Source organism: Condylura cristata, unplaced genomic scaffold (assembly GCF_000260355.1).
Source record: "Condylura cristata isolate star-nosed mole 26May11 unplaced genomic scaffold, ConCri1.0 scaffold00012, whole genome shotgun sequence".
In the NCBI taxonomy this organism is placed as follows: Eukaryota; Metazoa; Chordata; class Mammalia; order Eulipotyphla; family Talpidae; genus Condylura; species Condylura cristata.
In genome coordinates, this window is record NW_004567113.1 from 51,095,598 (window position 1) to 51,105,932 (window position 10,335).

The window sequence follows — 10,335 nt, forward strand, 5'->3', positions numbered from 1 at the left end:
CACAGCTGCTCTCCGCTGACAGGAAGCCAGGCCTGTGGTCTCCATTCTACCACTGGGCGCGACGCCAGAGTAACCCCCTCACCTATGAGGTTGACAGGCAGGTCGAGCTGGGCAGCGGACACGATGGCCGAGCATATGGTGGCTGCGCCTCCCATGTCGGCCCTCATGAGGTCCATGCTCGCGGCAGCCTTGATGGAGATGCCGCCGCTGCGGGAGAGGACGGGTGCAGCATTAATCACAAGCACGTGGCCAGAACCCCGTTCTTACCTAACCCGAGGGCTAGAGAGCACCACCCGCCTAAGAAAAATCAAGTCTCTAAACTCGAATGTGAGCTTTTTCCACATTGTGAAAGAGGATACCACACACCCCTGAAAGACAAAGAGTAAGTTCTTTTCCATGAGTTCTCACTCACCACAGGGACACCCGATAACCGTGGCACCCAGAACTAACAGGTACCATACACTGGCTCCGAATAAGGAAAGAAAACTCCCTTGGCCCAAGAAATCCAGGGCTGACCCCCAGGAGGGAGGGAGCTGGTCTGGAGTCTGTTCTAGTCACTGCCATGTCTGTCCCCAGGCAGCTTCCGCTCCTGCAGGCCTACACAGTCGGTCTCTTGAGCAAACACATTTGAACAATGCCAACTACCTCAGGCACTAGAGAAATGCGAAGGAGCCCTCGAGACGCCGCCATTTATACTCATGGGAGCGGCTCAGAGACCACAGCAGCTGGGCAGCGTGGAGAGCAGCGGGGTGCAAAACGGCGCCCCCACTTCCGAAAACTCTGGTGCTTTCTTATGAAGTTAAATAAGCCGTTACTGTATGACGTACGCGCCACTTCTCTAGGTATTTACCCAAGAGAAAGATAACGCTGTGGCCACACAAAGACTTACAGATGCTTCCGGTTTCAAATGAACAAAAAACGTCACCTGTTTGACCTACGCTAGTTCTTGTATCCAGTCATCCTGGATGCTCACGATTACTTAGCATCCCTGAAGCCAGAGTTCAGGGGCGAATGTTTCCTTCCCGACAGACTGACCTGTCATTTTCCCCACTCAGCTTCAACTTGTTGAACGAGAGATAATCTCTAGTTCTAAGGAATACTTGTGATTTTATGTGTTTAGCTGTGTGGGTCAGATAAACACAAAACAGTCATCTGAGGCAAGCAGTGGGTTGCTAACAAGAGCCTCCCTGTGAGGATCCTCCTATGTCCACACAGGAGAACAGGGTGGGAAGACAGGCGAGTTCTGTCAGTTATGGGGCTCTGACCATGTAACTTTGCTCCCTCGTCATGGTCCTTAGGACCAGCTGCTCAGAGAGCCAGTGGATGGCAGATGCCTTCTGGGGCCTCATGCACAGGAAGTATCGTGGCAACTTAATACTGTTAAAGCAACCGACGAGATCTGACCGAATGCCAAGCCCTGGGGACAAACTCCACACAAAGCCTCCCCAGTACAGAGCGCAGCGCTGCGAGGTACCTGTCGAAGGTGATGCCCTTCCCCACAAACACCAGAGGCGGCTCACTGGCGTTGGCACTGCCTCGGTAGTGGATTTCCAAGAAGACTGGGTCCTCATCGGATCCCTTGGCCACACTGAGGAACGACCCCATCTCCTGTTCCTGGATCCAAGGCTTGGGCCTGGAGAGCAGAGGAAGGGGCAAAAAGTAAATGCACTTCGTTTCAAAATAGCTGAGAAAGAAGCTCATTTGTGAGTAAGAAGTATTCACATGCAGGCGCTTTAGAACATGCACAGGTGCTAGTGTTCACTTATGTCGTGAGGGTTCAGCTTCCTTTCTGTGTTTTCCTGGGCCCTCACTGCACTGCGAGCCCCCTTCCTCCTCTGTGAAGGAGGTCAGTGACCCCTCCGTCAGAAGACGAGCCACAGAGCCACCAAGAGACCGTGTGCCTGCGCAGAACAGTGTCAGGAGTAGGCCAGTAAGTCACAGCTCCCTGATGTTCCCCGACCTAGTAACATGCATCAGAGTTTTAAAGACGATGCTAACAGGCGCTTAAAAATAGGCAAGGGATCCCCTGCTATATTTTTGGTATGTGTAAATCTCTCTCTCTCTCTCTCTCTCTCTCTCTCTCTCTCACACACACACACACACACACACACACACACAGAAACTAATTAGCCAACAAACAAAAGGGCTGACAACGCTCCACGCCTAACATATGCCATTATTTTGCTTTTGTAGAATTGTCTCTCTCTCTCTCTGTCTCTGGCTGCACTGGTCTCCGATTTCAGCCGCGGTGTGAGATGTCTGACTGAGGTGGGAAAACCAGCTGCGACTTGTAAGTGCAGGCTCAGTGGGCGGTGCCAGTGGGTGAGGCCCTCAGCGCCAGCACAAACCCACGCCGTGTCCTGCTCCTCTGGGCTGGGGTCTCAGGGGCTCAGCATTGATTTCTTCCCAGCGACAGGCCCAGAGAGAAGTTCTGACCGAGGCCCCAGCAACAGCCAGGAGCAAGGGTCCCTCGCCCCCTTGCCGCCAGCCAGGCTTGTGCGACAGCTGTCAGCTGGGCTGAGACGTGGCCGCCGACTTCACAGGGAGGAAGGTATGGAGACTGGAACAAAGGGACACTTCAGAAGAAGGCTGGCGGTGGAGCGTGCTCTGTTAATGACAGAGGCCCTGTCTGCCTGCAGGCGCGTGGGTGTCAGACGCCCACCTACGCGAGAGCAGGTTTGGGGCGCTGCCCCGGCCAGACAGGCGACACCCAGTCCGCTGACCTGGGGGCTCTGGCTCACGTCCCTCTGCTCCCACACAGCCCTGCAGATTCCCTGGGGTCGCGGCTGGGCTCTGCACCCACTCCCTTCTCTCTCAACTCAGCAAACTCCCAGATGCTGGGACGCCCCCTTCCCGGATTCTCCCCAAGGGGCACTTCCCTGCCGCTTCTGCCCCACCCCAGCACAGGCCCTCAGTCGCTGCTGTGTAACCACACAGCCACTGTTTTGGGTGACCCAAAGTAGCTCTGATGTCTCCTCTAAAAAACAAGGGTTTCTGTCAGGACACCTTTAGAGCCCATGTGCTGACCATCCCCCAGATCCCACCGGCCGCTGCTGACTTGATCCTAACTTCCCAAGGGCTCTGGCATGGCTTGCTTTCGGGTGATGGGGAGATGCCGAGATGGCACAAGCCTTCAGGCCCCCCAGCCTTGCTGCTGGCGGCACCTCTGGACTGCCTGGGGACCCTTGAGGCGGAGCGTCTCACGCCTTGCCCAGTCGGGCGTGCGATGCTCTTCACGTGCGTCAGGGAAAAGGCCAAAACCCCACAAGTCAGCTGCTCGGGAAGTTAACGGAAGTTACCGTTTGACCTGACAAGCCAACTCCTAGGTCACACCTGACGGTGATGAAAACAGTTTCCACACATGCTTGTGCCGACGCTCACAGCAGCAAGAATGAGCAAGACTCGGGGTCTCCAAAGGTCAGAGGCAACCCACGGTGGGATGGGAGCAAGCCGGCGTGAGGGTCTCAGACGTCACCGAGCTGCTCTGGACGTGGGTGCTGCCACACTGTGTCCACACGCACGCACACCACGCACACAGCACACAGGCCACAGAGTGTCCATGGCAGGGGAGACGCGGCGGACGGAACCGGGAACAGCCTGTGGGCCGCCACGCACAACCTCCTGTGGACACTGAGAGGCTGCTTCCGGAACCCGGGCTCCTCTCCCAGGTCTCACCTGCGAGTCTAGTACATCAGCCCGGATTACCTGATGTGCACCTCTGTCTTGCTACTGGCGCTTTTAAGCTTCTCCTCAATAATTCTGGCAAACTTGGTCGGCGTCATCTCGTTGGCCGGAGATTCCATGAGCTGGCGGGCCAAGTTCTGCCCAGAGGCGAAGAGGACGCCCTTCCTCCAGGCTTCCTGATCCCCGCTGGGGAGAGAGCACAGGGAAAGTCAGACCAGTCACGCTGTGCTGCGTGCAGTGACACCTCCAGGTTTGCCAGGCGCCTGCCAGGCTGTCTTAGCCTCAGAGACCTCACGAGGCTGCGGTTATACTGCCACAGATGAAATCCACAGACTTCATCACTTCACTGAGGGTGCCCTGCCTCTAAGTGGGGGAGCCAGAGCTGGCTGGACAGGTAGCAGCACCCCACTTTCAGCTGCTGGCCATAGGGGGTGGCCAGTATCACACTGTGTGTCCAGAGCACAGGGGCCTGTTTCCCAGCACCCAGATGGGGCTGGCCTGCGGCCGGTGCGGAAGGAGAAGGAGCAGGCAGTGCCTTCATCGGCGCCTCCCTGGCCTGAGCCGAGGCTGGCTAAAGGGAACAAGGCCTGTCGGGAACAAAGCTCCCTGAAGATGCCTCTCAGTCATCCCACCTTTCTTCAGGGAGCCAGCTTTTTAGGGCTCCCAGTGATCAGCAAACATGGGGGTCCCTAGAAAGTCTTGGCAGAAGCAAGCACTTGAAGCACACTGGGAGCAGAAGGTGGGGCCGTGGGGACAGTGATCGGGCTCTTCAGGTAGCTAAGGTGCTGGGGAGTTGAGACAAGCCGGTGGCGGGGCCCCATGCGGGAAAGCCAGCCGCTCATTTCCAGAAGGCCCCGTGGTCCTGACGCCGGGGCCACCCTGACCCCACTCCAGTGACATCACCTTCCATAGAGCTTGGGCGACACGACCACCTTCTTCTTCTGCTTGAGGTCATCGTACTCATAGAGGCCGAGCACCGCTCCCTCCGCAGCTGCCTGAGCGTCGCCACAGGGGTCCACCTCCACGGAGGGGAGCTCCAGGTCCTGCACCTGCCTGCACCCGGCTGTAAGGCACCAGAAACGCAGTCAGTCAGAGGCAGAGGTGGGGCGGCTGCCGAGGGAACGGGGCCCAAGTCCCAGCCCGCCAGTGGGACACCTGGCCGTTCTGAGCCCCCACTTCCTGCTCTGTAAACGGAGCGGTGCACACACCTCCCAGGTACAGGGAGGAACTGGCTTAGCAGCGAGGAGGTCACCCCGAGGTGGCGGCAATGACTGGTACTCCCGAGACACAGAATTTCCTGAGGAAGCCTCCCAGTCCTCAAGCGTTCGCCAGATGAAAACCAAGCAAGAAATTCTATGTAAATTATCTCTAAAGAACTGGACACAGTCCACTGTTTGTGCAGCATTTCACTAAGACTAGGTCAGCGAAAGCTCCCCAGTAAAAGTTATGAAATAATCACTCGACGTGAAATTTCAAGCGTATCCAAGCCCATCCACAGGGCCAGAGATCAAGCACACTAATATCGCTCCTAATCGCTCTCTGTCACTGCCTGGGCAGTTTTCCAAAGCACCTCAGGCCACACGCAGTCTCTGTGGCAAAGGCCTCCAGCTGCTCAGCTCAAGAGACTCAACCGGCATGACCTCAGCCTTCAAACCACCCAGAGACAAACCGGCCAGGTATGCGCTCTGGTAGCACCCCGACTTTGTGTCTGTTTTCTCTGACTTGCAAATAGGATGACTCCATGTCATTTAAAAATTGGGTGGGACTGGGATATGTATCACAAAAGGGGGAGGAAAATCCACATGCCAGAACTTTCTGGCAGAACAGAACGCTGAGGTCAGTCCTGCAAGAGTGAAGAAATGCTTCTGAGACCTCCCAACACACGCGAAAGGAGAAAGTTCAGGCCCGAGAGTCCACAGCCACACCCAGCCGGCCAAGCACTTTTGGGGACACGGAGCCTGTGCGGGGTGCCTGACTTCCACGAGGCTGTGGGCGGACTGGTGGTGATGAGAGGAAGGGAGGGGCCGAGAGCTCATCTTCGCCTGGTACCTGAAGAGTCCTGCCCAGTATTAAAGGTGAACAGAGCAATCACCTGCCACGGCGACCCGGATGTTCTCTTTGCCTTCATGCCAGTTTTCCTCGTCATCCACTCCAGCCGCCTTCTTGCCGAGGCCGACCACCACCACGGTGGGGAAGTCCTGTTGCGCAAACACACGGAATCACTCAGCAACCACTCAGCTGGCGTTTCTAAAGCACCCAGTTCCAGCTGGAAACTCTCACCCACAAGTATTCTAAGCTCTAGGCACGCCAAAACTCACTGAGATGTTTCGTTTTGTTCCGAAGCCCTCGCTGCCAGATCTTACAACTGTGTTCAAAAGACAGAGTGAGGCTAATCCTGTAAGTCAGTCTCCCCTGAGCAGAGGACGAAGCTGAGCCAGGGTGCATGCGGGACAGCACAGCACAGCAAGCCTGCAGAGCCAGGGTTGCGGTGGCGTCCGACAGCGTCCGCCTCTGTACGATCTGAAGCCACCAAGTGGCTTCATGCTCGGGTGACACGGAGTGGTGACTGGACACAGGATTTCCTGCCAGACTACGCTGCACGGCACTCGGCTCGTCGGAGGGGCTCACTGAGTAGGTGTTTGCCAAATGACCCTCATCTTCATCTCATACCTCATGCAGCCCATAAAAGGTCCGCGTTTTGCCTGCCTTCAGAGGTGGTCCAGATCTGAAACAAGCGGAAACAATTGTTTTTAAAAGTACAGTTTGAGAGGAACAACAAACAGACAAAACTGAGTCAACAAACCCTAGAAATCTGACTGCAGATCTGAGGTGGGGGAGGAGGTGGAGTGAGGAGGAAGACATGAAAGGCGGAGGGGGCCCACTGGGCTGTGGTGGAGGCTTATGGGTACCAGGATGGTGGGGGTGGCGTGGTGACATACATCGGAAGAGTTACCCTACACCTCTAAATCATGTATAGCGTCGCAAGCCAAACCTGAATAACAAAAAATGACATGTCAAAAAAAAAAAAAAAAAACTGGAAAGAAACCCCCCAAACCCACAAATCCCTCTTAGGCCTGCCCTGTTCTCTCGAAAGGTGACATTTACTTGCCCTTAGCGTTATTACAGTGTAAGCTACCTGCCTCGTGAACTTGCTGCGTTTGTTTTGACCAAGAGGCAGACCTGTCTCACACAAGATTTTCAGAGGCCGACGGTACTTCTAATTCTAGCTCCGAAACGTCCTCAGATTTCCAGATTAGATCTAATACAGATTTATTTGAAGGTGACCATGGAAAGGGACACCGCGGATGGTAATGTCTGGCGCTGGAGGAAGGCTGACCTCAACTCCGATCTTTCCAGGGCGGTGTGCCCAGCTTGGGGGGCTGCTGGGCTGGGAGGCGGCCACAGATGGGATGCTGGGCAACTGCCAAACAAACAGGGCCGCCGCCATGCCAGCTGGGGCCTGGGTGCCCCGGTGCTGCGGCTGGTACTTATCGGGAGAAGGCCAGGCTGTTCTGTCCTCTCACACAGCAGCTTTTGCCTGAAGGGCTTAATTAAGGCACTTGAGAAGTCTGTCTCCTTCCTGGTGAAGGACCGGTAATGAGAGGGCTGCAAATTCGGTTATCCAGTGATTCCATAATTAATATCATTAGACTATATCTATAGACTGGAAGCAGTTGTCTATAATCCCAGTAATGTGTAGTTGCAGGAGCTTATGTTACCCATGGGGACAGCAGGTCAGCTCTGGGCTCTCTAAAGCTCTCCTGAATCAACAGACCTTCTCTAGACTGACTAACTGACGAGTGGTCAGGATCACAGACCCCGTCCAGATTTACTGGATTAGAAGCTGAGTGAGTCTCCAGAGGGAAAAAAAAAAATGAGAACCCCGCCAGACGCTGGCAGTGGGAGAAGCAGCCCCCCAGCCATTCCGAGCCAGTCCAGACTCCTCTGGAGTCTCAGGAGGCAGAGAAGCTGGCGGGAAGGCGAGGGTGGGCTGAGTGTGGGAGAAAGGAACTTGGGCGGGAAGCGGCCGGAGAGCCTGTGACTTTCCAGATCCCTTGGCTCAGTCTCCTACAACGGGAGATTCAGCGAAAATGGCCTGAGGTCTCAGAACTGGGCCCCACCCGCCCGGAGGACCAAAGGGCACCTGCACCCATACTTTCACTTCCAGTAAGAAGACCAAAGATAAAACACAGAAAAACATTCTCTTTCGGGGATTTGAAAAAGCTGGAACCCACGGGCGAATACTTACATGCTCAGAACTTGCCTCAGCTTCCCAGACACCAATTTATCAAAGTTCTCTCCTGCGCTGGTAAACTGTGGCACATCATTTTCTTTTTCTTTGCTGTAGATCCCTAAAACAAGGCCCTGAGAACAAGTGGAAGTGGTGACTATCATTAGACTAGATCCTTCAGGGATTCCCACATTTCAGAAGGAGCAAAAGATGCCACTCAGGTCATGTCCCCCCAAAACAAAGAATCAGTCAGCGAGGGAGCAGGCGCTGGGCACCAGCCTAATGGTTCAGGTTCCGGGGAAGCAAGTGTGGGTCCTGCTCCCTCCTGGAAGGTGCCCTTCACTTTCAAGTGAAGAGGGGAGAAAGCGGTCTTGAGCTTCAGCCAGCTGTGAACAGGAGATGCAGGACCTCGCTACCCCACAGCTGGACAGGGAATTTCCCAGGAGAAAGGGGTGCTTCTCCCCAGAGGCCGGGAGCTGACTCTGAAATGAACCTGGGCAACCCACCAACACGACCTTTCCCCGGTAGTTTCCCTCATGTAATTCCTAGGTAGGAGCCTCACAACTTGCTACCGGTAGTCAAAGCCCCTCACTTTCCCCACACTTACTCATTCCGTTCTCAACGGTCTCTAAATTCGCAGCCTAACGTAAAGGCTTCTCTGTGTCTTCACTGTCCTTCAGAGGACTCCCATAGACACGTTAAAGTATCAAGTACAATTCGTGGCTTTGCTCCAGTTCGCCTTTCTCGGGTCGCCTGACTTGTTAGGTGAGCCACAGCACCCAGGAGAGCGGAACTTTTCCCTCCCGACTACTTCACTGCAAATCTCAGAGTCTAGACTGCCAAGCCAGGAAGGCCAGAGCAGTCCCTGCCAGTAAGGAGTCTGGTCCACTATGGGTTTGACAGAGAGAGAAAGGGGCACCCTCACTGCACACATGCCGCTGTGAAACCTGGGGTCCCCAACACCTGGAGTAAGGCAACACCCCTGGGGATCACTAACTGCCTTCGCACAGACATTTGACTTCAAAAATATGTTCTGCCTAGGGCAGCTCTCTGAGACAAAGCAAATAATGTATTCTTCGCTCAGAGAAACTGAAACCCAAAGGAGGAAACTGAAACTTGGCTGTGCAGTAGACCAGCCTCTCCCCAACATCACCCTGGGACTCAGTCCTCCCTGTTTTCCCACCAACCGGCTTCCTTGGCACGGGCAGCTCCCCAGTTCTCTCTCTGGGGCTGCCCACACCAGGGCACTGATGCCCACACCAGGGCGCTGATGTCACTGATTCCCAGTATGGGAACGAGCGGGACGGGTGTCGGGTCCCTCCAGCCGTTTGGGACAGACAGGAGGCCAAGCCCTATCTAGAAGATTCCTCGCCAGGGCCAGTCACATCTTTCTGGTCCCCACTTGCGACTCTCAAGCTTGCACTCTTCCCCCTTTCCAGACCCTCGCATCCCAACAGTGACCTTCGCAATCTGGGGCATCTGCTTGAGGCGGAGACACATCCTCCTTTTAACTTCACTAAGAGATGGGTCTCTCTGCAAAGCCCTTGTCCCTAGAGAGACATTATTTTTCTCTAGAAACCCTTTCAGGCTTCCTCCCGGAGGACCCGTTTCCCCGCCTTCCCCGGTAGCCGTGGAGGTGTTGGGGGGCGCCCGGCCAGAGCTGGCCAATAGCCGAGGGCACCCCCTCTGCCCGAGCTGAGCGTCCCCTGGGGGCTGCCCGCGCCATGGTGACCTCGGGCTTGGCACGGAGCGGGCGCTTGGGAAGCTGCGGCTGCAGGCGAACTCGCTCTTGGCCAGAGTCCCCGTTGGGGACCCCGCCGGGCAGAGCCCCAGAGGACTGCACCCTTCCAACCAGCGCACCCCCGCAGGGCAGCAACGCCTCGATCACCCCTCTCCCTGCGGCCCGCGGGTGGGATCCCCCCGGCGGCCCGGGGCGAGCCGCGATCTCTCTCTCACCTTCGTCATGTCCGCGGCAGCGCGACCCTGTCCCCAGAAACGCTTCGCGCACAGACGTTGGACGGCAACTCGCCCGGCAGCCGGAAGAGGCAGCAAGAACATCTTGTCAGCTCGGCCCCCAGCGCCGCCCTCTTGCGAGCACGTGGCGCCGGGCGGGCGGGTGCGCGCCTGGGGGCGGGGCTATCGGGGCGGTGGGCGCGCGCCTGGGGGCGGGGTTGCTAACACGGAGCCCAGGGAGTAGGCGCCGGGGGGCGGGGCTAGGGGTGACGGGAACGCGCCTAGAAGGCGGGGTCAGTGCCAAAGTTCCGAATGGGCAGGGGCCTGTGGGCGGGGTCTCTGGGGACGAGCCAGCGCGCGCAGACGTGCTCGGGCGCGGGCGAGCGAGCGTGCGCCTGGTGGGCGGGGCGGACACTCGGGGGCGGGGCGCCAGCGCAGCCGGCTGCACTGGGTTGGGCGCTAGGCTG

The 10,335-nt window shown here is 56.7% G+C and overlaps 1 protein-coding gene across 1 annotated transcript in view; it reads right to left on the reverse strand.

Annotated features, from left to right (window-relative positions):
• The window catches only part of LAP3 (leucine aminopeptidase 3), an 18,354-nt gene extending 8,365 nt beyond the window's left edge, over positions 1-9,989 (reverse strand). Inside the window, exons 1-8 of the mRNA XM_004681390.2 lie at positions 9,872-9,989; positions 7,934-8,049; positions 6,355-6,409; positions 5,777-5,882; positions 4,588-4,747; positions 3,706-3,870; positions 1,475-1,633; positions 83-207 (exon numbers count right to left, since the gene is read on the reverse strand). Coding sequence (XP_004681447.1) covers positions 83-207; positions 1,475-1,633; positions 3,706-3,870; positions 4,588-4,747; positions 5,777-5,882; positions 6,355-6,409; positions 7,934-8,049; positions 9,872-9,973 — 988 coding nt within the window. The 5' untranslated portion in view covers positions 9,974-9,989. The remainder of the gene's footprint in view (positions 1-82; positions 208-1,474; positions 1,634-3,705; positions 3,871-4,587; positions 4,748-5,776; positions 5,883-6,354; positions 6,410-7,933; positions 8,050-9,871) is intronic.
• Positions 9,990-10,335: the final 346 nt, after the last annotated feature.